Source organism: Halichoerus grypus, chromosome 6 (assembly GCF_964656455.1).
Source record: "Halichoerus grypus chromosome 6, mHalGry1.hap1.1, whole genome shotgun sequence".
In the NCBI taxonomy this organism is placed as follows: Eukaryota; Metazoa; Chordata; class Mammalia; order Carnivora; family Phocidae; genus Halichoerus; species Halichoerus grypus.
The window spans coordinates 51,786,811-51,813,682 of NC_135717.1; the positions used below are offsets into that span (position 1 = coordinate 51,786,811).

Sequence of the window (26,872 nt, forward strand, 5' to 3'; positions counted from 1 at the left end):
AGGGACCAGCTTAAAGGTGCTCAGTTACGCGACGGACACCGGAAAGAATAGGAAAACAGCAGTCTCAGGTAACGTCCCAGTCTCCATCCGAAGTAGCATAGCTCTTTATAATTTTTTAAACTGTGTGCTCTGTCGGCCACAAAGAGATCACACTTCATTTTTGAAAGATCCTTTTCAGAAGTAAGGGTTTCCACTGTTTACTTTCTGAGTAAGTTCAGGAAGTACATCTTATTTAGGCCAGGATCACAAAGCCAAATGGCTACAGGGAGGCAGATAAAACAGAACCTGCAGGACAGGAACAGTGGTCATCTGGAGGACATCTCCTCAGGGCCTCAGACCACTGTGACCATAGAAATGTGGACCCAGTGTTGTCATACATGATTTTTTTTTTTCCCCCAAGAGAAGGTGGAAATAGGGCTTTTTATGGGAAAGCTTGAACTTTCAAATGCTCTTGAATCACCAGTGTGAGCCACGGGAAACATCCAGACTGCCGGCTCTCGAACTGACCTGACTTCCCAAGTACAGCCTTAGACGTTTAAAGGTTAACATAAAGGGCATTAGGGGTATGTTCTAGGATTTAGCTGTCACTTCTAATTTGCACTCTTGGGAAGAGAAAAAGGTAGAAAGGACAGGTAGGGGTTATAAAGATCTGTCTTCCACCAACATTTAAAAGGAGGTTTCTCAGTTCTTGTGGGGAGTGGCTTTGGAAGAGCTGGTCTGTTTGGAGACTGGTCTGTGCCCGAGTCTGTATATTTTCCATATGCCTTCTGTTCCTTGATTTTTGAAGGAGGGCAGTAACAGGGGAGATTATAGAACTTGGCCTTTGGGAGCTCAGGGAGAAGGAGTAAGATCTCTGGAGAATCATGATGCCTAGGATTAAAAATAAGGATTTTTTTAAAAGGTTAGGGGCACAGGGGAAGGCTACTATTAGAGCAAGTAGTTGGGGGCCTAATTTTTGCAGTATTTACAGAGTAGACTTAATCTAGACAGTTCTCCAGTTCCATATTTTACCCCTTTGTTTAGGAAGTCTAATAGATCTTGTATTTTTGCTCACAAAAACATCTCTGCATACAGAGATGAACACAGTGATACACTGAATACACAGTGACGCTGTAGACAAATGAACTATATTACAGCATTCTTGGCATTCGTATCCTGGTTTTATCTGGTTTGAGGGGCCTGAGCCCCTATTTAGGGCTGGCCAGGGAGCATCACTCTGAGACTTCCACTGGGGGCTCTTCAGAATATCCAGCAAGATAGTTCTGGAGCTGCTGGAGGCCACAGAAGTCAACACAAGGGCCGAGCTCAGCCAAAAGATGAGAAAACGGCCCAGGACCACTTGTAGACCTTTTAGATGATGGGGGCTTTAGGCATGGCCCGAGCCGGAGACAGTGCCCCTGTTCTCCCCTGTAAGGTAGTTGTATTGGGTTTCTGGTATTTGCTGACCTTGCTGGCTACACTCCGGGTTCAACACCAAGACAGGGATGCCCTCCAGCCACATAAATGAATTTGGTTTTAGAAACTTGAAGTACCTTCTGAGGTAAGGATAGGAAGTGAAATTCTAAAGTATATACACCTGCTTGAGGGAAGGGCCCTGTATTTTCATTAGCTTCTTAACCTTGTTATAAGTGAATGGAATCAACCATTTTTCTTTACCTAACAGCTTGTTTACCTTCAGTAGTTAGGTGGGTAGGAGGACACTAGCCAAGTGTAAACATTTGCTTCTCATGAATGTTATTCTCTGTTGATTTTACACTCTGCTACGCTATAGCGGATAATTAGGAGGACCAGTAAAGTCCCTGTATAGGTCTGTCTTTCAAAAAAAAAAAAAAAAAAACTTTGTAGTAGATAGTTATTTGCATACCTAGTTACAGAAGTTTATATGGGGGCTGAGGGTGGGAATAATTGACCTAATTTGGAATTCAGGTCATTTTTCTTCTAGAAATATCCTACCTGTTGGAGTAGATTAGATAAGGAACAGCTGAACTTTAAAAATAAACTGGATTAAAAAGTGGGTATCTGCATTTATGTTCTTTTTCATAACTATTTGCTGGAGTTTAGCATTTAAATGAAGACTACAGCCTACCTGTAATTACAATTCCATATCACCACATGTATTCTGTGTTGCTTTTATTTAATGAAAACTAATTTCAAGTCTACAGTAAGCTAAGCTGAATACAAAGTCTTAGTGAAGGAGGCCTGGTAGTCTTATTTATAAAAACATGGCTACTGTCCTTTGGCCTTAAAACTTCAGGAAAGGCACTTCAAACGGCTTCGTGTTTGCATGTTTCAGTGCCAGAGCGTAGGAATAGACCCTGGCGTCCACGGTCAGATGTTCTTCAGCTACCAGAGCTAGAGGAAGCAAAGGATACAAGTTAGATAATGAAGTTAATCAAGGACAATGCCCCTTATCAATCAGTCCGTCTTTACTGAGCTACTACTATGTGCCAGGTTCTGTGCCGGATGCCGGAGGTAAAGTGGTGAACAAGACATTTTCTGTCTTCAAGGATCTTACTCTAGTGAGATAGAAGATGAAAGGATATATAAGCAGGATTATAGTTCCAGCGAGAGACAAGAACAAAAAAGCATAAAGGCAGAAGATCACACATTCGAGATGATTTTATGTGTTAAAACAGCAATGTTCTAAGTTTGTAGATCTATTTGTTCATTTATAGCTCGTTCTAGGGCTCAGTGGTGATTCTTCAGTCCCTCAAAGAGGGGTTCATCTGTCTTCTCCACCGCTAGGGAATACGTATTTTCTATCCACAAGTTAAGCTGTGTGCCCGATAGGACTGGAATTCTAGCAAGAATGAGGTCTGAGGGGCGCCTGGGTGGCTCAGTTGGTTTAGCGTCTGCCTTCGGCTCAGGTCATGATCGTGGGGTCCTGGGATCGAGCCCCGCATTGGGCTCCCTGCTCGGCGGGGATTATGCTTCTCCCTCTCCCTTACCCCGGTGGTGCTTACTCTCTCTCTCAAATAAAGAAAATTTTTTTTTTTTTTTTAAAGAATGACGTCTCAGAATCTTAACGCTGTACAGTGGGCTTTAACGAGAACTTCTGTGTCGCTCTAGTGGAGGTGATCAGACTTGGCATCTGTCACTTGTTTTCCTAGCCACTAGTGCAGGAACACACTCAGAGACATGCTGATCCTGGAAGGCAGGGTTAGGTCCTCCTCTGTGCATGGCAGGTGCCTGGTAAGTGTTGAAAGCTATTCCTTAGAGCAAACAACTCAAAATACCTTCCCAAATGTTAACTTGTTGAATAAATGGTTTGATTGCTGTATTTTGATTCTAATAAAGCTAGGAAAAAGGGTTCTTTTCCCCCCTTCCTCTTTCTACAGATCTGTCTCTGTCTTCCCCTCTTCTAAGGCTAGAAGGAGGTGAAGTTGGACAGAAGGGAGAAGGAAGTTAGTTCTTTGAGAGAATACTTCTGTAAGACACACGGCGTCTAACATTTAAGCCCTATAGTGCCAACATTATCTTGTTTAATTTTACTGCTGCCTCCTCAGAGACGGGGGCTACCCCCTTGTCCTGTTTTAGGAGAAAAGCCGGGAGAGGCTGCGAAACGTGTTCTGGTTCGTGACTGATACACGGTCGGCTGAGGGGACCCAGGCAGACGCGACAGACTCTGAGTTGTGCTGTCCGTCACTGGCAGCTACAGCTTTCTCTGAGTAAACTGTGGCTTGCTTCGGTGTGAGCGTTTCTAATCTGAGACCCTGGTGCTTTTTACCTCAGGCCTAGTTTTTATTTTTTTTATCTTTATTTTTTTAAAGATTTTATTTATTTATTAGAGAGAGAGTGAGCATGAGCTGGGGGAGGGGCAGAGGGAGAGGGAGAAGCAGGCTTCCCGCCGAGCAGGGAGCCCGATGTGGGGCTCGATCCCAGGACCCCAGGACCATGACCTGAGCCGAAGGCAGATGCTTAACGACTGAGCCACCCAGGCACCCCTCAGGTCTGGTTTTTAAAAAGGTAAAGTAGGAAGGAGTGGTTTCTGGGAATTCTGAAATCACAGTTGTTTTTGGAAGCTCATACTTACTTCTAAAACAACACAGACATCAGAAATAAAATTGTAAGCCACTGGTTCTTATAGGAGAGGAAGAGAGAGCCCTCAAAGCCTCAGGTCAAACAGTGCTTCAAGTTACTTTTCGAAGTAAAAATTTTAAAACATTCAAATTAGGAAGATTATCGGTTTCTTTACAAATGAGTGAATGGGGCCCTCCCAGCCGGGCCTCTGTCTCCAGTACAGTACCTCCTACTGTGGTTCTATCAGGGGACATTTGTCCACATAACCTTATTTAATTTTTTTACCAGATCCCTAGGAGATGGCTTGACCAGGAATTACACGACCAGTGATTTACTAGGGGTCACACCGGTAGTCTGATTCATTATATCAGCATATTGCTCTTCCTATACCTCCATCTTTGCAGAAGGAATAGTGTTAAATTCTCCTTTAACTTCAACCCTGCACAGAGAACCATCCAGCAGGTTAGCATCTTGGAGGATCAGCTAAGAGATACCTACTTAGGCCTCTGCATTGCCATGGATTAGAGATTTGAGGTATAGGGTTTTGGCAAATCTGTAGGAATATCATCCTGACTCTTCTATAGAAAAAAAAAAAAAAATCCACCCTACTGAAAGCTTTCACTTGACGTAGAATGTTTTGCTCACATTTTCAAACTCTCTGCCACCCAGAAAGGAAAATTACTGTTGAACTGCAGTTGTACAAGTTTCTAGGTGTTTGACTTTAATGAGGAAGACTATAATTACATAAGGGGAATTTTATTTAGTGCCCCACTGGATGGGGCTGAGGATGGGGAAAATTGAGGAAGTTGGGGAATAGTCTTAATGCTTACCATCAAGTCTCTTCAGCAGGTCATTCTTTGGTAATGAAATTACTTCGACAAATTCTAAACAAACAAAGTGCAAGTGAAAACAAAGCTGAAGAATAAGAGGGCCTACCAGAACACCACCAAATGCCTGCAGCCATTTCCACCGCGCTAAGCCACACACACGGTCAGCCACTGCTAGCTGGGTAACATACCTCCTTCTCCTGAAAACAGACAGAGGGACGGCGTTAGCGCAGGGCCTGCTGCGGTCAAACACCGCAAGGCTTTTGTGCAACACACACCGAGAAGGGCGGAAGAATTCAACAGAAACCTGGGTCTCTACTAATTTGATCTGGGTACGTGGTAAAAAGCATTCCAACAGTGCAAAATTATTATTCTCCAAATCAAATGTGTAATAGCAACATTTAAAGCATGTTCTAGGATACACACACATGCATTTTTAAGTTGTTAAAATACACACAATTCACCATTTTAACCATTTTTAAAGGTACAGTTCAAAGGCATTAAATACATTCACGCTGCTGTGCAGTTACCAGCATTATCCTTCTCTGGAGCTTTCTCAGCCTCACAAAGAGAAGCGTGGTAGCCACTAAGCAGTGCGTCCCCATACACGCTGACCTCTATTCTACTTTCTGTCTCTATGAATACACGGATTTTAGGTAACGTCATATGGGTGGAAGCACAAGATTTACGCTTAAAAATTTTTTTTCTTTTTTAAAGTGAGCTCTGCGCCCAACGTGGGGCCTGAACTCATGACCTGGAGATCAAGAGTCGCATGCTCTATGGACTGGGCCAGCCCGGTGTCCCTATTTACACTTTTTTGTCTGGCTGCACTAAGCACTCGGCACAGCGTTTCAGACTTCATCCTGTTACGGGCTGCACCAGCAGGTCTCTTTAAGGGCTGGATGCTGTCCTGCTGTGCATCGGCTAATGGACACCTTTCGGGTACCGTGAGGGCGGCTACGTGAACGCTGGTGTGCAAGTGTCCGGGCGAGCCCCTGCCCCTGCTTTCAGTGCTTTGCAGTGTAGACCTAGGAGTGGAACTGCCGGCTAATGGTGATCCTGTTCACCTCTGAGGACGGCTCTTGTATTAGCAAGTTTGAACCGAGCATTTAGAATCAGCTGCAAAGGGACTGGAACATTCAGGAGCACGTGAGGCGGTGAGAAATGGAAGAGTACGGCTGTGACACGTGACCGTGTGTGTGTGTGTGTGTGTGTGTGTGTGTGTGTATGTGTGTGTGAGAGCACCACCTGTAACGGGGTGGGAGACGACATGGACAGACAGAGGCATCAAAGCTCGAGTCCAGACTTGCTGAGAAATTCATAATAGAGCCAGGAACCTCCTGCACGCTTCTCTAAGTACGGAACCCCATGAAGACTAGTCAGCTGCTGTCTGCTCACAATAATTTATGCCATTCTTAAAACACACGAAGACAGAAACGAGTGATTCTGAAGATTTTCACTGTTTAGTATTCAGATTTGTGGCTCATATTACCATGTGGGCATAAACTCCACACAGAAAATAACGTAAATATTGTTAATTTGACATTTTATAAAAGAAAGCATAAAGGTCAGTAAGCGTTGAAAGAAAAATGCTAAAGGACCCAAGATTAGGAAAAGGGCCTGGAGTACTGACGAAGGACCTACAAGCCTGTTCTGACAAGCCAGAAACCGAATCAGTGGCAAGTTAAACGGTCTTTAACGCAACAGAAGCACCTTAAACGTATCCACTGCACACTCACCTGGCTTTGGCTTAGGCCTCACGTTTTCAGCATCATCCCCGTTAATAGTCACTGTCACGATGTGTGTGGTACAGTTTGTCAAACCTGGATCCATACATACAGCTACGGAGAGAAGCGACAGATCACCTTGACAGACACCAGTCACGTACCACTTCTTTCATTACTTAAATGTCCTCGGAAGAAACCTGGGCTCGTGATTCCTAGTTAACACAGAACCCGTGCAGGCAAACGACGGGTGACCCGATCCGCTTAGTGGAGCTGCAGGACCGCCGAGCGGACGTGTAGCCAGCACTCGTACCGTCCCCCGCGTTCCTAAGTGTGCTAAGTCTGCGGGGTTGGGTGGTACTGCCATGCTGTCAACTCCTGTCACCACAACAAGAAACAAACTCTAGTGAGGTGCTTGGCACGTGGATGAGGTAAGAAAGCATAAAGCTTAGGACGTGGGAAACTCGGGAAGGTAACGGATTTCACGTTTCTGCTCCAGCTTCAGGGCCTTCTTGGTCAAATTGGCTGCCCTGCGGAGGGGAGGCTCACGGGTAGAGGGTGACCCAATCTAACTAGGATTTCTTGTCAGTGAATTAGCCAGGACAGAAGCCATCTGGATCCTGAGCATAAAGAACACCCGCATTATCCTTTACACACAGAAGAATCTACGGCTTGACTAATTTTCAAGAGTCTGTCCCCGAGCGCACACCTGGACAGCAATACACACCTGGGGAACACTCGGCAACATCGCCCTTGTAGCCAGTTTCTTCCTCAAGCTCCCGAAGAGCGGCTGCTTCTGGGCTCTCATTATCATCGATGAGCCCTGGAAGTTCAAACCATTGGTGAGGTGGGCTAGGGAAATCCAGGGTTTTGGAACCTCTCCTTCTAGTATAATTGCGGTTGAGCTACATGAGAAGAACCAGAGGACTGTGGAACATGGTTGTACAGGTACAACTGACTGAGGTTTGGAAACTTTTTTAAGAAAAAAGGGCGAAAGAGAAAACCCTAGGCAGATCGAATAGGTTCCGGTAGCTCCCATCTGTTCATCTTATTTAGACCTCAACTGTTCCCACGAGTGTCTTGGCACTTGTGTTCTGCAGCCCGGAAAACGCGGATTCCTGTGAGAAGTGGCTCGGTGGTGTTGGCCCACTGGCCTCGGTGACGGACCCAGCTATGTGCCCCCTCCCAGGAAGCCTGGCACTCTTCAGTTTCCTCAGGTCACAGTGTCACCTACTTGCTTTCCTCCCTCGCAGAGCGATCCTGGGGCCTGGACAGAAATGCCGGCATGAGCATCACCTGCGAGGGAGAAGGCTGGGAGGCTGGTGGACTCGAGGCAGCTGATAGGGAGGCCAAGTGGGGAGGACCGCAGAACTTGGATTATTTTACTTGAAATAACGCGATGAAAAAGGAAAATATAGCCTATTCTGTTACTTTTAAAGTTATTAATTTCTTCAGTGAAATGGCTGGTAAATGAGAAGGAAAGTTGGTATGCCTTCTCATGGGCTGGAATTTCAAAGTACAAAACCTATACTGCTAATGATAAATAAATGAGATCTAATCTCTTCAGATGGGAACAACCCAATTAAGTCCTATGATGCCATAAGAGCTTCAAATTCTGGATAGCTCTACTTAACTATGCAACTCAAGAGAATATTCTAGTGGAAGTTAAGACCGTTTCCCTAGCCTGTGTACATATAGGAAGATCAAGATGTCTTTTCCCTTCATGATTTTTGGAGTTAAAGAGTCTGACCTTGTTATTACTGTGAGTTTCTGGTCGGAGGCAGATCGCTAGTGATAGAAAATGGAACTCAGTTGACAAACTAGGGAAACGCAATTCCTCAAAGAGAAGTTAGAATGTTGCTGAGAGGTGGCTGGGAAAGGCCAGCTGGGACACTACCCTTGCCTCGCTCTCAGGCTTAGCGCGTCACTAGAACATGACCGGGGGCAGCTCGCTGCAGGGATGCTTCTGTTTTACTTAAAACCACAGGGACAGATGAAAGTGTTCAGGGTCCACGCGCTGCAGTGCTCGGCGCCAGACCCGGCGGTCCCTCGGTTCAGGGACTCACCTGCAGGGAATTCTAGGCAGTAGCCTCCCATTGGTGGCCGGAACTGCTTCACCAGAACGATGCACTCATAATGAAGAGTCCGCTGCAGCACCGGAATGACCGCCACGCCTGTGAGCAGGAGATCAAACCAAGGGAATCCCTAATGAAATGTCTGTGAACATTTAGCACAGGGTCAAGGACTCATTCCTGCCTTATGCTAACCTCTGCAGAGGCCCATTTCTCACCCTGCAGCAAGCCAGACCGCGGGTGAAGGGACAGTCATCTGCGTGTGCTTGTACGTCCTTGAAGCAATGAATCAAGTCAGTCTTGCTGTTTATGGTAAACGCTAGCTACACTGGATTTGATTGTTTTAGGATTGAGGACCTTTTCTCCCAAGAGAGAAACCTTTTGCATGGCCTTAAAACATAGGCAAAATCCCACTGTGTTCTGGAAAACACAAATTGCCTACGGGGAGCTCTTGGCTACTCCCTTGCCCCCAACCATCCCCACAGGCAGAAACAGCAGCTGTTGCAGCTACTCTGTGTACTTTCAGTAAAAACAGACAACAAAATGAAAGAGAAAAACAAAGACCTACTGCCCAATATCCCCTAGATCAGAGGTGATTTTCAGGATCTTTGCAGTCAAAGCATTTGTGCGTGGAAAGGACAGTGAAATGAATGCATAGAATAGTCTCCTAATTCCATTTCCTCATCAGCTTATAAAGCAACTGGTCCATCATAAAGTAGGGCCAAATATTTTTCCAAATTAAAGGCTTTCACCTAGGTCCTCTGATGAGAATACAAAGGATTTCGAAAAGTCATATCTAGACAATAGTATGTGGCTTCAAGTTATACTGACTTATATTTGGCTCTAAATATTAGTATACCTGCCCCTCAAAATATTGTACTGAGCCGAGATAACAGGAGCCAGAATTATTTATAAAGAAAGCCTGACTGGGATGCCTGGGTGGTGCATTTGGTTAAGCGTCTTGATTCTTGGTTTCGGCTCAGGTTGTGATCTCAGGGTTGTGAGATCAAGCCCCATGTCAGCATGGGGTCTGCTTAAACTCTCTCTCCCTCCACCTGCCATGCTCTCTCTCTCAAATAAATAAATAAATCTTTAAAAGAAAGCCTGATTTAGTCATGTAGCAATGCAAAAAGCAATAGTAGGTTTAAAAAGATCATAATTGAAGAGAACTGCTCTGAGGTCTTGGTTAAAGTAAAAAGAACCCCGCCTCCTGCAATAATGCGCAGTGACTTCCTTCATGAAGAGCTGTAACAGGTTTGCACTCCTACCATCAGCCGACTGTCCTTTCCTGGTTGTACGTTTCACAGTTTCCCAAGTTCTGTTCAGGCAGAGAAGAAAAAACAAAATCACTGGTGTTACAGAGGGGGAATGTCCTTGGGTTTTCGGTCCACAAGCAGAACTTTCAAATGCAAAGCATGCAAGTGTACTAATGATAATGGTCAAGAAGACCACAGCCATACACGTCTGTGCAGGAAACGCCAACTGTGCTTTCCTGTAGCTCCTGAAGAGTTTTGCAAAGAAAACATGCCGCCCTACATCGAACCCTCTGATGCTATCTAAAGAGAAGGCCTGTTGTTCGCTTGAGCTGTCTTCCAAATCGTCCACTGGAAATATTTCAGGTTGGATCATAAATCTACAGGTGAGCAGTCAATTAAGCTACAAAGCTACTGAGTGGTCTGTGCAAATTACGCCCCTATGAAAAGTCCAGTCTTTTTGCTAAGAACAAAAGATATTCTGCATAATATGAACTCCTGAGATGTTATTTACACATGACCTAAAATAACAATTTAAGAAAGCAGGACCATTCCATTTATTCATTGAGGAATTATTAAATTTAGGTAAGTGCTCTCTTTTGCATGTGTGAGATCTATCTTTACCTAAGGGGAAAATGGTCCACAGAGGAAAAAGTGAGATGAGCAATGGCAGGTTCCTGCTCCCTTTCCGTGGTTAGCTGTTTCTTTCTGGGGAAAGCTGTCCTGAAAATCCAGTTATTGCTACAATTGTGTCAATTGTGTTTGAAGGGGAAGGACATGTGAGGGAAATTCCCCTTCACTCTCTTATCCCTTAAACAGAAAGGAGCAGTGCTAAGAGATGGGAGTGAAGAAGCAGATCAACTTTGGATCTAAGAGAAGTAAGACATCTGAGTGGCGCTGGAGACTAGGGTAAGAAAGGCATCAATGTCTGCCTCCCCACAGAAGAGTGGGTTTGAGGAGATGGGCTGCCCAGAGGGGCCCTCACACTTTTGACCAGCTTGTCCTTAAGGGTTGGACTGTGCCACATTTCTATGGAAAAAATCTAGCTATTTAATCTAGTTAAAAAAACAAAACAAAAAAACCTTTCTGGGGGCGCCTGGGTGGCTCAGTCAGTTAAGCGTCTGCCTTCGGCTCAGATCGTGATCTCAGGGTCCTGGGATCGAGCCCCACATCGGGCTCCCTGCTCATCGGGGAGTCTGCTTCTCTCTCTGCCCTTCCCCCCCGCTTGTTTTCTCTCTCAAATAAATAAATAAAATCTTAAAAAAAAAAAAAAGAACCTTTCTGTAAACTGTAGAATCTTTCGGTATTATACGCAAATTCTAATGGCAAATGTGTCAAAATGAACCTACGAAAACCAAACACTATTATGACAACTCACAACTGCCCAACATTCCTGTTAGTAACAAGAAGCCAACCAACAAGCATTTCTGATCAGTAAATAATACAGACTGCAAGAGACAAAACACCTTTTGGCATAGCTCTCTCTGCTACCTCTTAAGGTTAGTTGTAAAGACTGAAGAAGACAGTGCTGAGGAACACTGAAGGTGCCACCCCAAAAACACTAGGAATAAGGGAAACAAAAAGAGTAGCATCATTACAGTGGTTAAGATGAAGTAAAATAACCAGTAACAAGCCATGAATCATGAGCAAGGAAATATAAATGCATTTATAAGGAATCCTAGACCAGGAATGCCCCATGAGAGCTCCAGTCATCTTCAAGGGACTCTGAGAGATGGACATTTGATTGAGTCAGAAAATCTTAGTCTCTGCCTGCCTACCAGCTAACCCCATAGCCACAAACTCCTTGAGACTGTTCTCAGTTGTAAAACTAGGGCATTAAGAGTAAGTTATCTCAAACGCCTCTTGTAGCTTTCGAATTCTGATTCTAGTTAAGCTACTCCAGTTTTTGAGTCTTTGTTATAGGAAAGCCTGTTTTCCCAGAACATATTGTTAGCCTAGTCAACAAACACAAAAGGCAGGAATGGCAATAAAGGATGACTTTGGCTCGGTCCTGAATGGCCATAAAGGGGGATGCTGCCAGCAATTCTTACACAACTAAAATCAGTTCCATATCTTTATCCACAAATAACATGGTGGCACAAAGGATTTTCGAGCTGCTATTTCATCCTTACCAACATGCTTATGTATCAGGTACCAGATAAAACATTTGATAAGTTTATACATCATGACCTATGGGAAAGTCCAGAGATTCACTCTGCAAAGCCTGACATTCTGGTACAAAATGTCAATGTGTCTGGAAAGAGCTCCTTGGAAGTCACGGGGAAGACGTCCACATGCAAGAACAGAGGTGAACATGCTATAAAGGGCCATGTAAGCACGGTATCTGGTAGGCTTTCGGGTGCCCCCCTCAATACTGAGACAGACGCCCTGGAGGTGAGACCTGGATGCGAATATTGGGATAAAAAGCCTCCAAGTGATTCTGATGCACATCCCTGTTAAGAAATGCTGACGGAGGAAGATGAGTCAGGTGAAGAGATGAGCTGGTGCAAACCAACACGTACTCTTTCAATCAATTAGTGTTAAGGGTTGTATCTGTTATAAACTTAAACAACTTTATTAGGGAAAAGAGAGTCAAACCATATCACTACAAATTGGGTTCTAATCTGTCTACATTTTCACAAATACAAGTACATTTGAGCATATTGTGTTCCTGAAGGCTTGGGCCTGGCCACATTTCTGTATTCCTATACCCGCTAGTAATTTCCTACTTAGTTCTGCACATCAAACTCACGTAAATAAGTGTTCTGTATGCTTCCCCTGTGTTGGACTGCAGTGTGCCCAGTTTCTTACTTTGAGGTTTTAATTTAATAGTGCTTTGGATAGCTTAATGTTTCCTGCAGCTCTCCAACACTGGCCCTTATTAATACTTTTAATAGTTTAGTAAATGTAATTAAAGTGGTTTCAGTTATTACTGACAAGTCCGCATACTTTCACAGGGATGATAAGATATATTTTCTCATGAAGAAACTCTGTTATCTGATCACTTAGCAAATGGACTTTTTATATTAATTAATTTATATCATGTAATCTGGATACTAAATTTAATTATATTTTTGTATTTTCTCATTCACCACTTCATTCCTTTTTATATTTCACTAGGGAAATGCTTAATCTATTTTTAACACATTTTTCTCTGATAATTATAAAATCAAAAACTTTCTAAACAGAAAATTTGGAAAACAGAAAAGGTTTACCACACAGCTGCCTTTAATATTTAGCCAGCTTTCCTTCTAGCCTTTTCTTAAATATATTATTTGGAAAGAATTTAAAAAGCATATATACCATTTCCTATGTTGTTAACAACTTAATCACTTTTCTCATATTGCTAGATTGTCTTCAGAATCTGCTTTGTAGATGACTGTTGAGATTTTACCAAATGAATACACTAAAAAATTATTTCCCCCCTTTCAGATTGAAGAAGAATTGACACACAATATTGTATCTGAGGTGTGCAACATAGTGACTCAATAATTATATACATTACAAAATAGTCGCAAGTGTAGTCACCAAAGTTGTTACAATATCATTGACTATGTTCCCTCATACTGTACATTATATTCTCTTATGTTACACTATAACAATCATTTCCCAGTTTTTAAAATGATTAGGGTGCTTTCAATTTGTTGTCTTTTTAAATTTTGATGAACATTTTTCAGGCACAAACCTGACTCCAAACAGTCTCAGGAATGGGATTACTTAGGTCGAAGGGTGTCTGTCATATCTTTATGTCTGGTACATACAGTGAAATGCTTTGCAAAACTTTTTTTCCCCCCAATTCACATTTCCACGAGCAAGGTGTAAAGGATGTAAGTTTTACCTCAAACCCAGCACTATTCTCTCCTTAATCCTTCTAATTTACAAATTAAAAATTGGTGTGACCAGAAGGAGGCAGCCCGGATGGCTAATTATTCTGCTGCTTTATCAGCTTAAGTGAGGCTGGCCCCAAATTTCAGGTTCATAAGACTCTCCTCAGGGAGAATGGTGTTAAAAATCAATTCCTGATTAGTTATTATAACAAACTGACAATGTAATTTTATTCAGAGATTATAAGCGATCCAGACATTCTGACAGAAAGCACTGAATTAGAGTTTTCATTTAAGATCAAGTTTATAATGAGGAAGCTATCAGAGTTTATGTCAAATGCTAAATGGAGACCCGACTGAGAACCCAAATACTGCGCATTTTACAAAAGGGAAAAAAATCATTTACCTTATTTTCCCAGTAGGATCCATGTATGTTGTTTTTTCAAGCTTGACCCATTTTCCTTCTGAAATTAACTAAAAGGAGACATTAAGTTGGGAGATTTTCAAACTGAGGATTTTACTTAGAAGGTTTGTTTTCTTTCAGATTTTCTCTGCCTGGCCCTCCCGGTGCTCACATGCCCCTCCCAGTAGTTGCAGGAAGGTTTTCAGTTCAAAGTATGGCAAGTTTTTTTTCTGAAGGGTGGTTCAGTTTCTTTCTGGAGTTTGGGAAGTGATACTGAGAGGTGAAAAGAGATGAGAGTTGAAAAACGGGGGGTGTGGGGAAGTGGAGAGGGAGGACCAGGAGTGAGGGGTTTTCGGGGACCTAGTGTTCTATCCTCTGAGCTGGGTGCTCATCACAGAGGTGTGTTTCGTGGGTAGAGACTCCTCAGTTGTGGTTTATAGTCAGTGACCACACCGGAAGGCTGACTGAGGAAACCATGTCCAACAACCGCATTTCTAGGAACACGTGGGTTTCCCACCCCATCCAAGACAGGTGGCCCAGGACTGTTCTGCCTAGACATTGAGTTTCGGTTACCTGGACTAACTTACCTATGGCACTATACTGAACTGACAGAAGAGATTCACTGCGGACATAAAGCAGTAGCCTTTTTCTCACTATCCTATCTTTCACTTCTGGCCAGCAGCAACCTAATAATTATCAGCAGATCTATTCACAGACAACATGGAAAGATTTTTAAATCATAAACAACTGCAGGAAGATGTCAAGGTCAGAGTTCCAAGGTGAAGGATTTAAAATTTATCCACTGCAATGGTTCCTGCAGAAAGAGACTTATTAAAAGCTAAACCAAATAACATATAACACATACATTAGTTCTGGAATTCAGATTACAACTAACAACTTAGATTCTTATTGTTCTTAAACATATATATTGAGACCATAAACAGCTAACTAAGACGTGATACTTAGGTATGAAATGTCTAAACCCTAAAACTCACGTATGACTTATTCTTCTACCCAGGGAAACTTTTAATAAAATTTTGAGAATTTTTGTATCAACAGCCCAAATCCACTTTAAAAACACTTCACTAGGGGTGCCTGGGTGGCTCAGTCGTTAAGCGTCTGCCTTCGGCTCAGGTCGCGGTCCCAGGGTCCTGGGATCGAGCCCCGCATCAGGCTCCCTGCTCGGCGGGAAGCCTGCTTCTCCCTCTCCCACTCCCCCTGCTTGTGTGCCCTCTCTCGCTGTGCCTCTCTCTCTGTCAAATAAATAAATAAAATCTTTAAAAAAATAAAATAAAAAAATAAAAACACTTCACTAGTACATATAATTAAGAGATACACTATTGCTCCCACACAAGAGCAAAATGTCCTTGAGTCCTAAAAAGGGAGTAGGAACAATGTTTAAGAAACTGTGTTTAATAATTGAATACACACACACAAAGAATTAAATATAAGCATTTGAAACAACAGTTTCTACATTTCATTTAAACTCAGCTCTGTGTGGGGAGGGGGCAGAGAAGAGAAAAACAGTTTATACCTCCTCTGAAATAATAGACTGTTTGGTATTTTGAGAAGGATCCGCTGGTTCTTGGTTTTCCATTTTCAAACTACTTAGTCTTTACAGTCCTCAGGCAGGAAGTTCACGCTGTAAGATAATAAGATTTGTTTAGGCTACATTTATTTTTCTGAATTAAACATTTGTCCGGAGGCCATCGCTCAAAGTACTTAAACGGTGAAAAACTTATCTGATGTCATCAATGCTGCTTTCCTCACGGGAACCTGGGAGGACTGCCCCAGATGGAATGTCAATGCCAAGGCCCCAGGAAACAGCCAGGAAAGAACGTGCAGCTAACCCAGTCAGATTCAGCCCACGTTAACTAAACTCCTACTGGGCGGGAGCTGGGCACTTACACAGACATTCTTGGATTTTTCTGACTCCAAATTTAAAAACTTTCCAAGGGGGAAACAGTACAATAATTGTATACCACTCCCCATTCCCACCCCTTCACCACTGTCCCTTATCTACCCTTGACAGCTAAACTGTAAGACTTGTATGAGCTGCCTGTTTCTACCTCCCATATATCTTTTTTTTTTTAAACTTGTGGTAAATGGATATACCATTTTAATAATGTTAAAATGTGCAGCTCAGTGGAATTCAACACATTCACATTGTTGTGGCCTGTTCACTTTAAAGCTTCAACATGTATAAAAGTCAGAGTTGTGCAGGAGTTGACTGGGAGCACCAGCTCTGTCGCGGAAAGAGCAGGCCCCATCCCGTGTTGTACCCTACTCCAGTCTCTCTTCTTGGCTTGTTCTCCTGCTTTTTGTACTGAGTGTCTGAAAATCTTTCTCTGCCCTCAAAGTGGACTGAATAACCTGGCTGCATATAGAAGTATGGGCCGAAAATCACTTTCTACTGGAAATATGGAGGCCTTGCTCAGTTGTCTTGCTTCTGGTATTGGCTGTTGTGACATCTGAAGCCATTCTGATTCCTGATCCTTTTCCTCTCTGGCCTATTTTCTTTCTCTGGAAACCTGTAGTTATTCACGTCTTCGTGTTGATGTTACTGTATTGGGAACTCAAACGGGTCCTTCCTTTTTTTTATTGAAGTGTAGTTGACATACTATATTATATTAGTTTCAGGTGTGCAACATAGTGGCTCAACGTTTACATATATTATGAAGTCATTGCCACGAAAATCTGGGTACCATCTGTCACCATATAAACTTGTTACGATATTGTTAACTATATTCTCTATGCCGTACATTGCATTCCCATGTCTCATTTATTTTATAACTGGAAGTTTGTATCTTTTCTGTTTGTTTTTTCTTTATTTTTGAGAGAGAGAGAGAGAGTGAGCACGCATGTCCGCATATGAGTGGGGTAGGGGCAGAGGGAGAGAGAGAGTCTCAAGCAGATTCTCCCAGCTGAGCGCAGAGCTTTATCTCACAACCCTGAGATCATGACCTGAGCTGGAATCAAGAGTTGGATGCTTAACAGTCTGAGCCACCCAGGTGCCCCTGTAAATCTGTACCTTTAATCCCCTTCCCCTGTTTTGTCAAATGGGTCCTTTCAATCTGGAAACCATACTGTGCTTCTTTATGGGGAACTTTTCTTGAAATATTTCACTGATAATCTCCTCCCCTCTATTTTCTATGTTCTTTCTTTTAGGAACTGATATTTAGCTGTTAGACTTCCTGAACCGATCCTCTGTCTTGTCTTTTTCATTCCTATTTTCTGTTTCCTTGTTATTTTATCTACAGTTCTCAGTGGCTACTCCAATGCTTTCCTACTCTTAAGATCTGTGGTTCCCTAACCTACCCCACCTCCTAATGTTTGCTACAGGGAAAATACAGAGTATCAACATCAACCCTCCTACCAAATGTCTTGGAGGAAAGAGTGTCTTTGCTCTATTTTTTTTTTTTAAAGATGTTATTTATTTATTTATTTATTTGAGAGAGAGAGAGAGAAAGAGCACGCACAAGCAGGGGGAGCGGCAGCAGAGGGAGAGGGAGAAGCAGACACCCTGCTGAGCAAGGAGCCCGATGCGGGGCCATGATCCCACGACCCTGGGATCATGACTTGGGCCAAAGGCCACCACTTAACTGACTGAGCCACCCAGGTGCCCCGCTCTCTTTCTTCTGAGGCCTAAAGTAATAATGAAACTACCCATCTCATTTGCAATTTTTATCCCAGATGGCAAACATCCTCCATCCTGAAACACACCCAACAAAACACATTTAACCTTCTCATAACCCTGTTCTTTCCTTCCGCCTTCCTGGACTTCTTGAAAGAACAGATGATACTACTGAGTGTATTTACTCAGCCCAGTGCAGTCTACTCCTTTACCATCCGCCCATCTACTCATCACCCCCAAGCCAGAAATAGAAGTAGCTCCAATCCCTTATTCTCCTTCACCACTTATAATTTATCCATTATAAGTCCTAAAAATTCTGTCTCAACATTTCTTAAGAGTGTCCTATCCTTACCATCACTGCTCTGGCTGAAAACCTCCCACCTGGGATGAAATTTCCAAAACCATCTCCTGGACATTAGATTTTTCTTTATGTTGTCCAGTGTTCAACACTGCTCACAGTTGTGTTGGTATAGAAACTCCCTAAAATCACCCCTGAATAAATGAAGGAAGGTGGGATGCCTGGGTGGCTCAGTTGGTTAAGCGTCTGTCTTCAGCTCAAGTCATGATACCAGGGTCCTGGGATCGAGTCCTGCATCGGGCTCCTTGCTTAGTGGGGAGCCTGCTTCTCCCCCTGCTTGAGCGTTCTCTCTCTCTCTCTCTGACAAATAAATAAAATCTTAAAAAAAAAAAAAAATGAAGGAAGGAGTAAAATGAATCTGGCTGGGTAAGTCTAGACAGCCATTCTGTTCCTAAGTAAATTAGGTTAGTTTGGGGCCTGCTTAGACTTATTTTGAAGAATAGTTCCTTGTCTACTTGTCTTTATTTGACTAACTTAGTTTAACTCAATTTCAAAATTTTCTTGGCACATAGTTAAAGAGATTCACACTTCCTGATTTCAAAAGTTACTATAAAAGACACAGTAATCAAGATGGCGTGGGTACCAGCCTAAGGACAGACATATAAACTGATGGAATAGAAAGTCCAGAATTAAACCCACAGATTCATGGTCCATTGATTTTCAACAAGAATGCCACCATTCAAGGGGGGTAAAGGATAGCCTTTTCAAGAGATTGTTCTGGGCTTAGATATATACATTCATGAGAATGAAAAAGAACCTCACAGGTACCTGGGTGGCTCAGTCAGTTGAACGTCTGCCTCTTGATTTCAGCTCAGGTTGTGATTTTGGGGTCATGGGATTGGGCCCGGCGTCAGGTTCCATGCTCAGTGCAGAGTCTGCTGGAGATTCTTTCTTTCTCTCTCCCTGTTCCTCCCCCACCCCCCGCTTGCGCACATGCACCCTCTCTCTAAATAGATGGAATCTTCAGGAAAAAAAAAAAAGTGAACCTCTACCTAACACTGTATATAAAAATTAACTCAAAATGGATTAAAGAGCTAATGTAAGAGCCAAACCTACAAAACTCTTGGAAGAAAGCATACGTGTAAATCTGCATGATCTTGGGTTAGGCAATGATCTCTTAGATGTGACACATAAAGCACAAGCAACTAAAGAAAATACAGATAAATCGGACTTCCTCAAAATTAAGAACTTGTGTGCTTCAAAGGATACCATGAAGATAGGGAAAAAACAACCCACAGAATGGGAAAAAAGTTTGCAAATCTGATAGAACTGTATCTGAAATATGCAAAAAACTCTTAAAATGCAATAATTAAAAGACAACCTAATTAAAAATAGCCAAAGGACCTGAATAGACATTTTTCCAAAGAAGACATACAAATGGCCAATAAGCCCATGAAAATATGTTGGGCATTTTTAGCCATCAGAGGAAGGCAAATCAAAACCACAATGAGATACCACACTTCACCCCTATTATGATGATTATAACTATAAAGACATAACAGCACGTATCAGTGAGGATGTAGAGAAACTGAAACCCTCATATTCTGCTGGAAGGAATGCAAGATGGTGCAGCCATTTTGGGAAACAATCCTCAAAAGGTTAACGACAGAATTCCCATACGACGCAGCAATTTCATGCCTATGTATACCCAGGAGAAATGAAACATATACTCTCACAAAAACTTGTACACAAATATCTGTTCATGGCAGTATAATTTGTAATAGCCCCAGAGTGGAAACAACCTAAATGACTATCAGTTGATGAGTGGATAAATAAAATGTGGTATTTCATTCAATGGAATAATATTCACCCATAAAAAGGAATGAAGTACTGATGCATGCTACAAAATGGATGAACCTTGAAAACAATATGCTAAGTGAGAGAAGCCAGATACAAGAGGCCAAATATTTTAAGATTCCATGTATATGAAATATCCAGAAGAGCAAATCCAAAGATACAGAAAGCAGATTAGAGGTTGCCAAGGGACTGGGGGGAAGGAGAGAATAGGGAGTGACTACTTATGGGTATGGGGTTTCTTTTTGATGAAAAATGTTCTAGAATTGAATAGTGGTAATGGTGACACCATCTGGCAAATACACTAAAACTACAGAATTTTACAGTCTAAGAGCGTGAATTTTATGGTATGTGAATTGCATCTCAATTAACAAACACCTTTGCAGTCTTAAAATCCCCAAGAGACAAATAATTGGGTTGTTGAAAGTCATGTTAGGTCCAAAGGTTGACCACATCTAGGAGACTAGTTCAAGGAGCTCTGCTTTGGACTCAACAGGCTAGTAATGTATGCATGGCATTCCTGTACCCAAGTGACCATTTTACTGTCCTCTGGGTGTATATTTTGCCTGATACTCAACACGTACTTCTGTTGTAAAATTAACTGTATTTCTGTTGTATCATGAAGATGTAATCAATACTGTTGCTTGCAGGTTATTTTGTGGGCAAACCTAGGAATTCAATTTCCAGTAAGGATTTCAGCAAAGAAGCAAAACTTGAGGCCTTAGGGAAGAAAAAAATGACGTTACGCTAAAGACGTAAAAACCACTTAATGAAGATGAGAAAAAGAAACATGTATACATTTTCACACTCATTTAAACCATGAAGAAGTATGCACAAACTGTATCAATGTTCGTAAAAAACGAACACCGACTGTATCTAGGTAACTTGGCTAGAGCGCCCTGTGGCAGAGGGGCTGGGAGTGAAGTTGTGTCCTCGGTGCTGGGAAGGCAGCAGCGGACTGCACAAAGGCCCTGTCCGCCAGGAGCTTACTTTCTGGTGGGAGGAAGGGGAGAAAACAGAGGAACAATATACAAAATTTATGTGGGAGACGCTAAGTTTTACAGAGGAAGATGAAGAAGGATAAGAAGAGTAGAGAAGGTGTGGGGTGGGGGTTGGTATCTTTAGAGCATCATCATGAAAGCCCCCTTTAATCTGGTAACTTCTAAACAGAGGCTTGAAAGTAATAAAACAGTAAGCTATGTGGGTATTTAGACTAGCCAGTCATTTAGCATATTGACTATATGCCTATAGCATAAAAGGCCGTTATTCCTGGTAAACTTTTAACTATCACTGGTTTATATATGACAAATAATTTACATTGTTAGAGGCAATCAAAGTAGTTTGCTGACCCAGATGAAAACTAACCATGGGTTAAATCAAAGGTTGGCTACTGCTCACTGCCTGTGTGGTCTCCACACCCAGATAAAAGAACTTTCTCTACCTAGATTTTTATCTTCCAGATTTCCATTCCCTTCTATTAGGAACATATACATCACAGAAGGAATATTTCCTCTGCTTTTAATTCTGTCACTTAAGAGAAAACTTTTAGGCAACCAAGGGACCCCATTTAGTGCACAACGTAATCTGTTTAAAATTTAGGTGCAAGATGCTTGGATTAAGTTAAATTTGGACCTCCTTTTGAAAAGTTGTATTTTGACCCCAAATAACTTTTTCTGATGCCTACCCAAACTTCTTAAAAACAGAGAACTGCAGGCCTCAAAAGTATATGCACCACCTGAAGTTCTTAAAAGAAGAGTTAGATCATCTGTAACTTTTTCTGTTAAAAGGGTTCCTAATCTGGACTCCCAGAAAGTCTGGACAAAATGGAGGTTGTCCCCCCGTCCCCAGGTGAGTATCTTTGGTGGCAGAAGGCCACTAGCTCCTTCAGATTTACATACAACTTTAAGACATTTAAATTATCTGCTAGGTCCCCTTATCTTTATATCTTTATAGCTTCCTTCAGATTGTCAAAGGGATTGTTGATGGCCAAAAGGTGAAAAAGTACTATTCTGAAGGATGGTCCCTCAGATCTACTACTCTTCATTTAACCAGGTTAGTTAAACTCCATTACAACACAGTCTCAGTAATTAGAAGATGGATTTTTGGTCAGCAAATGTTAAGCTATAAACAGTTGTTTCAAACAGATTGTATTAATATTTAAGCTAGAATGTTAGAGAGCTAGAAAGACAACAAACTACAGACATAAATTACAAAAAAGAAAAAAAAAGTGGCAAGCAGGGCTGGGCCTCTCCAGGGTAATTACTTGGAATGCAATCAGCCCCAAGAGGCAACAGTATTTTGTAGCAATCTGCTGACAGTGTAATATAACCAAAAAGTGTGGTTAAAGGGTGATTTCAAAATATATTCTTTATTCTGAGATTCCCAAAATGTTCAGGATTATAAAAGCATCTCAAAAATACTACTGAACCAGAAAAAGAATATTATTTTTAGCACCATTTCAAAACTGTAAGCTAAATGGTGCCATTTGGGGACCAGTCCCTCCAAGTAAGGCAGGGCAGAAAGAAATGAAGCTCCAATGCATGCTGCACACTCCTGTCTCAGTTACTGTGATAGAGCTTTCCTGAGCTGACTCAATGCTACTTTTAGATTTTAAAAGTAAAGTGTAATTTAAATTTTATCCACTTCATTAACTAGAATTTCAGGTCATCTACATTTTGCTGCTAAGCTGCTAATATGTACAGGTTATACTTAAAATAATACCTGTGTACATAATGTTGTGTTCAACTGTTTTAACTCACATAACTGTTTTATGTGGTTTTAGTTTGGTCTGAACACTGAAGGTCTATGATGTGTTAGCTGTATGATTTTTCCAGGGCACCAAAAACTCTTGTAAGGGAAACATCACAGGATTCTTAGAATTGCCATACAGTGGTAGACAGGAGGTTAACTGGCTTTATGAGGGGCAGTTCAAATGCTTGGAAAAAAAATACACACACACACACACACACGCACACACTAAGTGCAAACTGACCCATAATCCTGCCCTTGGGGACTTCATAGTTCAACTTGCAAAGGACCAGAAGGGTAAATGCCTATTATAGAGATAATGTAATACCAGGGTGTTTTAAGTGAGCAACAAATCACACCCCCTTGGGGGGCAGGGAAAGTAGTAGACTTTGAAAAGGCTACTACTAAGAGGCCATTTGATATTAAGATAGGATTTAGATACCAAGAAGACATAGAAAGCATTTCAAGAAGGAACCACATGAAAAACAGAGACACTAATTAGGGGAAGGGTTGAGAAATTATAGTAGAGTTTGGCAAGCTCTGTGGTTCTCAATCGTCCCCCACCCCCCGAACAAACCCCATATGATGGATGTTGTCAACATATGCAAACACATTTCTAAGGGCTTACACAGATTTGGCTGGATGCCTGCCCCCTCCCCCCAAATTTGTGGGCAAATAAAGCACCCAACAACTCTAACTGGCATGCCGCAAGCTCTTGTAACTATGTAAGCTCCTTCCTCTTGGGGATAGCATTTACAATTCTCCACTGAAGGGAGGAAGAAAAATGATTTTTTTTCCACAATCTTGGGTATTTCAGTCCTAGTAACAACAGCCGGATTCAGGTTAAGTGGGAGCGGAGTTTGCACTCAGACTTCTCATTATTCAGTTATTACCATATTGGAATCCCTGCAGTTTGCTGACATTGCAAAGTGAAGCAAAAAATCACGAGAAATAACACGCTGGCTACTCTCTCCCAGATAAAAGTATTGTCAACATCATTTATGCTCAATCAAATAAAAGTTGTAGAAGCTCACATCATAAGCAAAGCTTCTGATTGACCAAAGTCAGGCAGTTGAAACAGTTTAATAATTGGATTGAGAAATTTCCAATAAGGCATTTTGAAAGAAATTAAGTGGGAGAGGATTAATTTTTGCAAAAAATAACTTTATGACTATGTAAAGTCAAGCATTAAATGCTTAGGCCTGTCCAAGATGCCATTCCACATTCTTTCAGAATAATTACACAGAAAAGCCACTTGAGTTATAATAAACAAGTAATCAATTAGTATAGTTACATTTAATGGTCTTGGTTATAATCATAAAACTTTTAAAAATTTAATTTTTTTAAAGATATTTTGATCATTCCTTCTTTTGTACCACTTCTGGTAAAATTTTGGTATCCACATCGAATGGATCTACTTTAAGTGAACTTTCCTTTGCTGACAATTATCCTCAGATAATGAAGACTTCCTGTAATTTGTTAATTATGGAAAGCCACCGAGTTTCTTTTCTTTTCTGGCAGATATGGGGTTGGGTGAGCAGAGAGGTAACTAACATTTTCCTGAAATTATGCTACTTGGTGATTTATAATCATTACATTTAGTTTGGGTTGTGAACTAATTACCCTTGGGAAGGTTAACTGGTTACAGCCATATAGTAATGTGACCAGTAAAGAACCTCTTGCAATAGCCCAAGCAAGAGATACCATAGGTTTGGCCTAGGGTGATAGCAGTGGCAAGGTAACAGACTTAATTCCTTGCATATGAAACTTTATTACTTGTCCTAAACCAGCGTCTAGGGAAGGGGTTTTCAAAGCTAATTTCAAGATGTTCTCAAAGGACATTGGGGCATCAGGAGAAAGGGGTAGTACGGTGGTCAAATATGGATACACGGGAGTTTGAGATGTTGGCATGATATCCAAGTGGATAAAACCAGCAGGTAGATGGAAGTATTAATTTAGAAGGATTAGTCATGTGGGATTCAGGGTAGGAAATGTTTTTCATTATTTAATTTAGAATTGCCCAATAAACCCCTCCCCCACAATTATTTAGCTACTGATATTTTTAGGCATGCATGAGAAAAAGCAACTATTTCCATTGTTGTAAAGGTTTTATTGAAGAAACTTGAGAATAAACACTTCATGGCTAAGTGAAGAAAAGACAAACATGGTGGCTAAAAAATAATCAAAGGGAATTTAGCTGTATCCATTCAAAATACCTGAGCATCTGTTTGTAATGTTGATTTATTTGAGGCTAGTTAAATGTGTAACTAGTTAACTAAAAATCAACTGTAATACTAAAAAGTCACCGAACTCACTTCTAAAGTATACAGCCCGAATAAAAGACATCTGTAATAAATTCTGGCCCTGTAGTGTTTATATTTAAGTTTACAAACTTGGCTGCTTCTCTACAAATAACCAGTTCTGTATTAATGCTTTGCAGCTGCCTCAACCTCTACACTCAAGTTTCCTGGGCTGTTAACATATTACTCCTTCCAGAAGGACTATATTCCCAGTTTCTACTTTCTTCTATACATCTATTAATTCCTGTCTTCAACAGAAAATACCTTACCCTAATTCACCTCATCAGTGCTAACATTTCCTTCAGCAGCAACCTGTTTATTTCTAGGTCAAATCAAAACGGACATTTGGAGTGATCCTGCTTTAGGTCTTAGATCTGGCAGTCTGGCACGATTCTCCCAGCATATATGGAATATTGCTTCATTTCCCCCTCAAAAACAGAAAGGACTACATAATCCTGGATCTCAGAAGTACTTAGGAAAACTGCCGCCCCTCCCCCAGCATACACTGCAACATTGTAATTTACCTCTGCTTTGGAAAATGTATCTTTAAAAACGATGCTCCCAACTAAACCACTTAGCCAGTAACATTTTTGAGAAAAAAAAAACCATGAAACTCTTTGGGGGAGGAGTTTCTAACTCCAAATAGGCAGAGGATCCTGTAATTATCCTAATGAATACTTTTCCAAAGAGGCCTGTAGTCGGTGGGGTTCCCACCTCTTTCTAATCTAAAACTGCTTAGACGGACCAGAGAGTGTGCAGTTTTAACGAGATACCTAAAATGTGTGCCCTTAGACGTGACGGGGACAAGCCCAAGGCAAGTTACTCAGCAGCTAGAACCTGATTCTTCTGAAGAAACAAACAAAAGTGAACTTTTAAAATATTCTATTGTCTGCTTGCCATCTGATACATCATCACGGAAGGAATAAGGAAAATAACAGAGTGATGGAGAAAAGAGGGAAAAAGAATGATACTGCAAACTGCACTAGGCTAGAATTCTTCCAGTCTTATGATTCCAGCATGGCCCGGCTACTGATACAATCTGGCTGTATTTTTCCAGGCTGCTACTTTGGCAGGGCTGGGATAAATGAATTTCACGCTCAAAGGAGTCACCTCTCCCCTTTTTGTCGGTTTCCCCCCAATTTATCTCTCCCTTCTACCTTCAAAGTCGAACTGCCCAGGAGCGGACCGACAGGATTCTCTCCTTCTCTCTCATAATCCTCCTCCACGAACGAAGAGGTGCCATTCCCCCCTTTGCAGATGCTTCAACCACTGCACTCCCATGAACAGGTAACTGCGGTGTTTCCTGCTTTCTCTACTCCGAAGAGCCCAAGCTCTTCTACCCCAGTCTCTGGTTTTCTCTAAACTGGCCCTCCTTTCCGCCCCCTCGCTTTCCGGGACTCGAGCCCAGTCCGCAGACTGGGACACGCGCGCGCGGCTGCCCGCACGCACCAGCTGTGCGCCCTCCCTCGTCCCCAAAGAGGGGATTGTACATGATTGGCCCGCGCCCAGTTACCTACTCCAAGGTGTGGGGTGAAGGGGAGGGTACTCCTTTGGGGAGGGGGACGAGAGAAGAAAGCACGAATCCGAGGCAGCAATCTCAGAAGACCGGGTGCTACTGCTTCAGGCACAGCCGCACCTCGCGGTGATAAGAGGATGTGCACTCGGCCCCTCCCGGCACCCGTAGAATCCCCCGCCCGTAACCTCGCCTGAGATAATTACCTTCCGGGGCGGTGCAAGTCTTAGAATCCCCTTCTTAACACTTCCGGAATTCCTTTTCCGGGACGCGAACGCTTTGTGTGTGTTTGTGCGTGTGTGCGTGTATGAGTGAATACTAAAAGGAGTCCCTGCGATTCTCCTCGCTCTCTTTTCTGCTACCACCTCCTTACTTTATGGACCGGAAGAGTCCTTGAGCCAA

At 42.1% G+C, this 26,872-nt stretch overlaps 1 protein-coding gene across 7 annotated transcripts; it reads right to left on the reverse strand.

Annotated features, from left to right (window-relative positions):
• Nucleotides 1-2,115: 2,115 nt before the first annotated feature.
• NUDT5 (nudix hydrolase 5) lies at nt 2,116-26,815 on the reverse strand. Of its 7 annotated transcripts, none has more exons than XM_036068441.2 (10): nt 26,677-26,815; nt 15,658-15,765; nt 14,127-14,194; nt 9,912-9,961; nt 8,638-8,745; nt 7,299-7,394; nt 6,587-6,688; nt 5,039-5,047; nt 4,851-4,904; nt 2,116-2,352 (listed from the first exon to the last, which is right to left on the reverse strand). In XM_036068441.2, the coding sequence occupies exons 2-10, from the start codon at nt 15,718-15,720 to the stop codon at nt 2,243-2,245; spliced, it is 660 nt and encodes a 219-aa protein (XP_035924334.1). In that variant the 5' UTR covers nt 15,721-15,765; nt 26,677-26,815; the 3' UTR covers nt 2,116-2,242. The 7 variants fall into 7 exon arrangements, with proteins under 7 accessions (XP_035924334.1, XP_035924332.1, XP_035924335.1 ...); XM_036068439.2 differs by lacking the exon at nt 26,677-26,815 and adding an exon at nt 26,475-26,631; XM_036068442.2 differs by lacking the exon at nt 26,677-26,815 and adding an exon at nt 26,471-26,624.
• Nucleotides 26,816-26,872: the final 57 nt, after the last annotated feature.

Excerpts from the sequence above, each read along its gene's own strand:
- NUDT5 (XM_036068441.2), bottom strand. The coding sequence starts at position 15,720 with ATGGAAAACCAAGAACCAGCGGATCCTTCTCAAAATACCAAACAGTCT. Across the intron at positions 6,689-7,298 it reads TGTTGCCGAGTGTTCCCCAG|CTGTATGTATGGATCCAGGT; the intron begins GTGTGTATTGCT and ends TTCTCTCCGTAG. Across the intron at positions 2,353-4,850 it reads CCTGCTGAAGAGACTTGATG|CTCTGGTAGCTGAAGAACAT; the intron begins GTAAGCATTAAG and ends TGCTTCCTCTAG.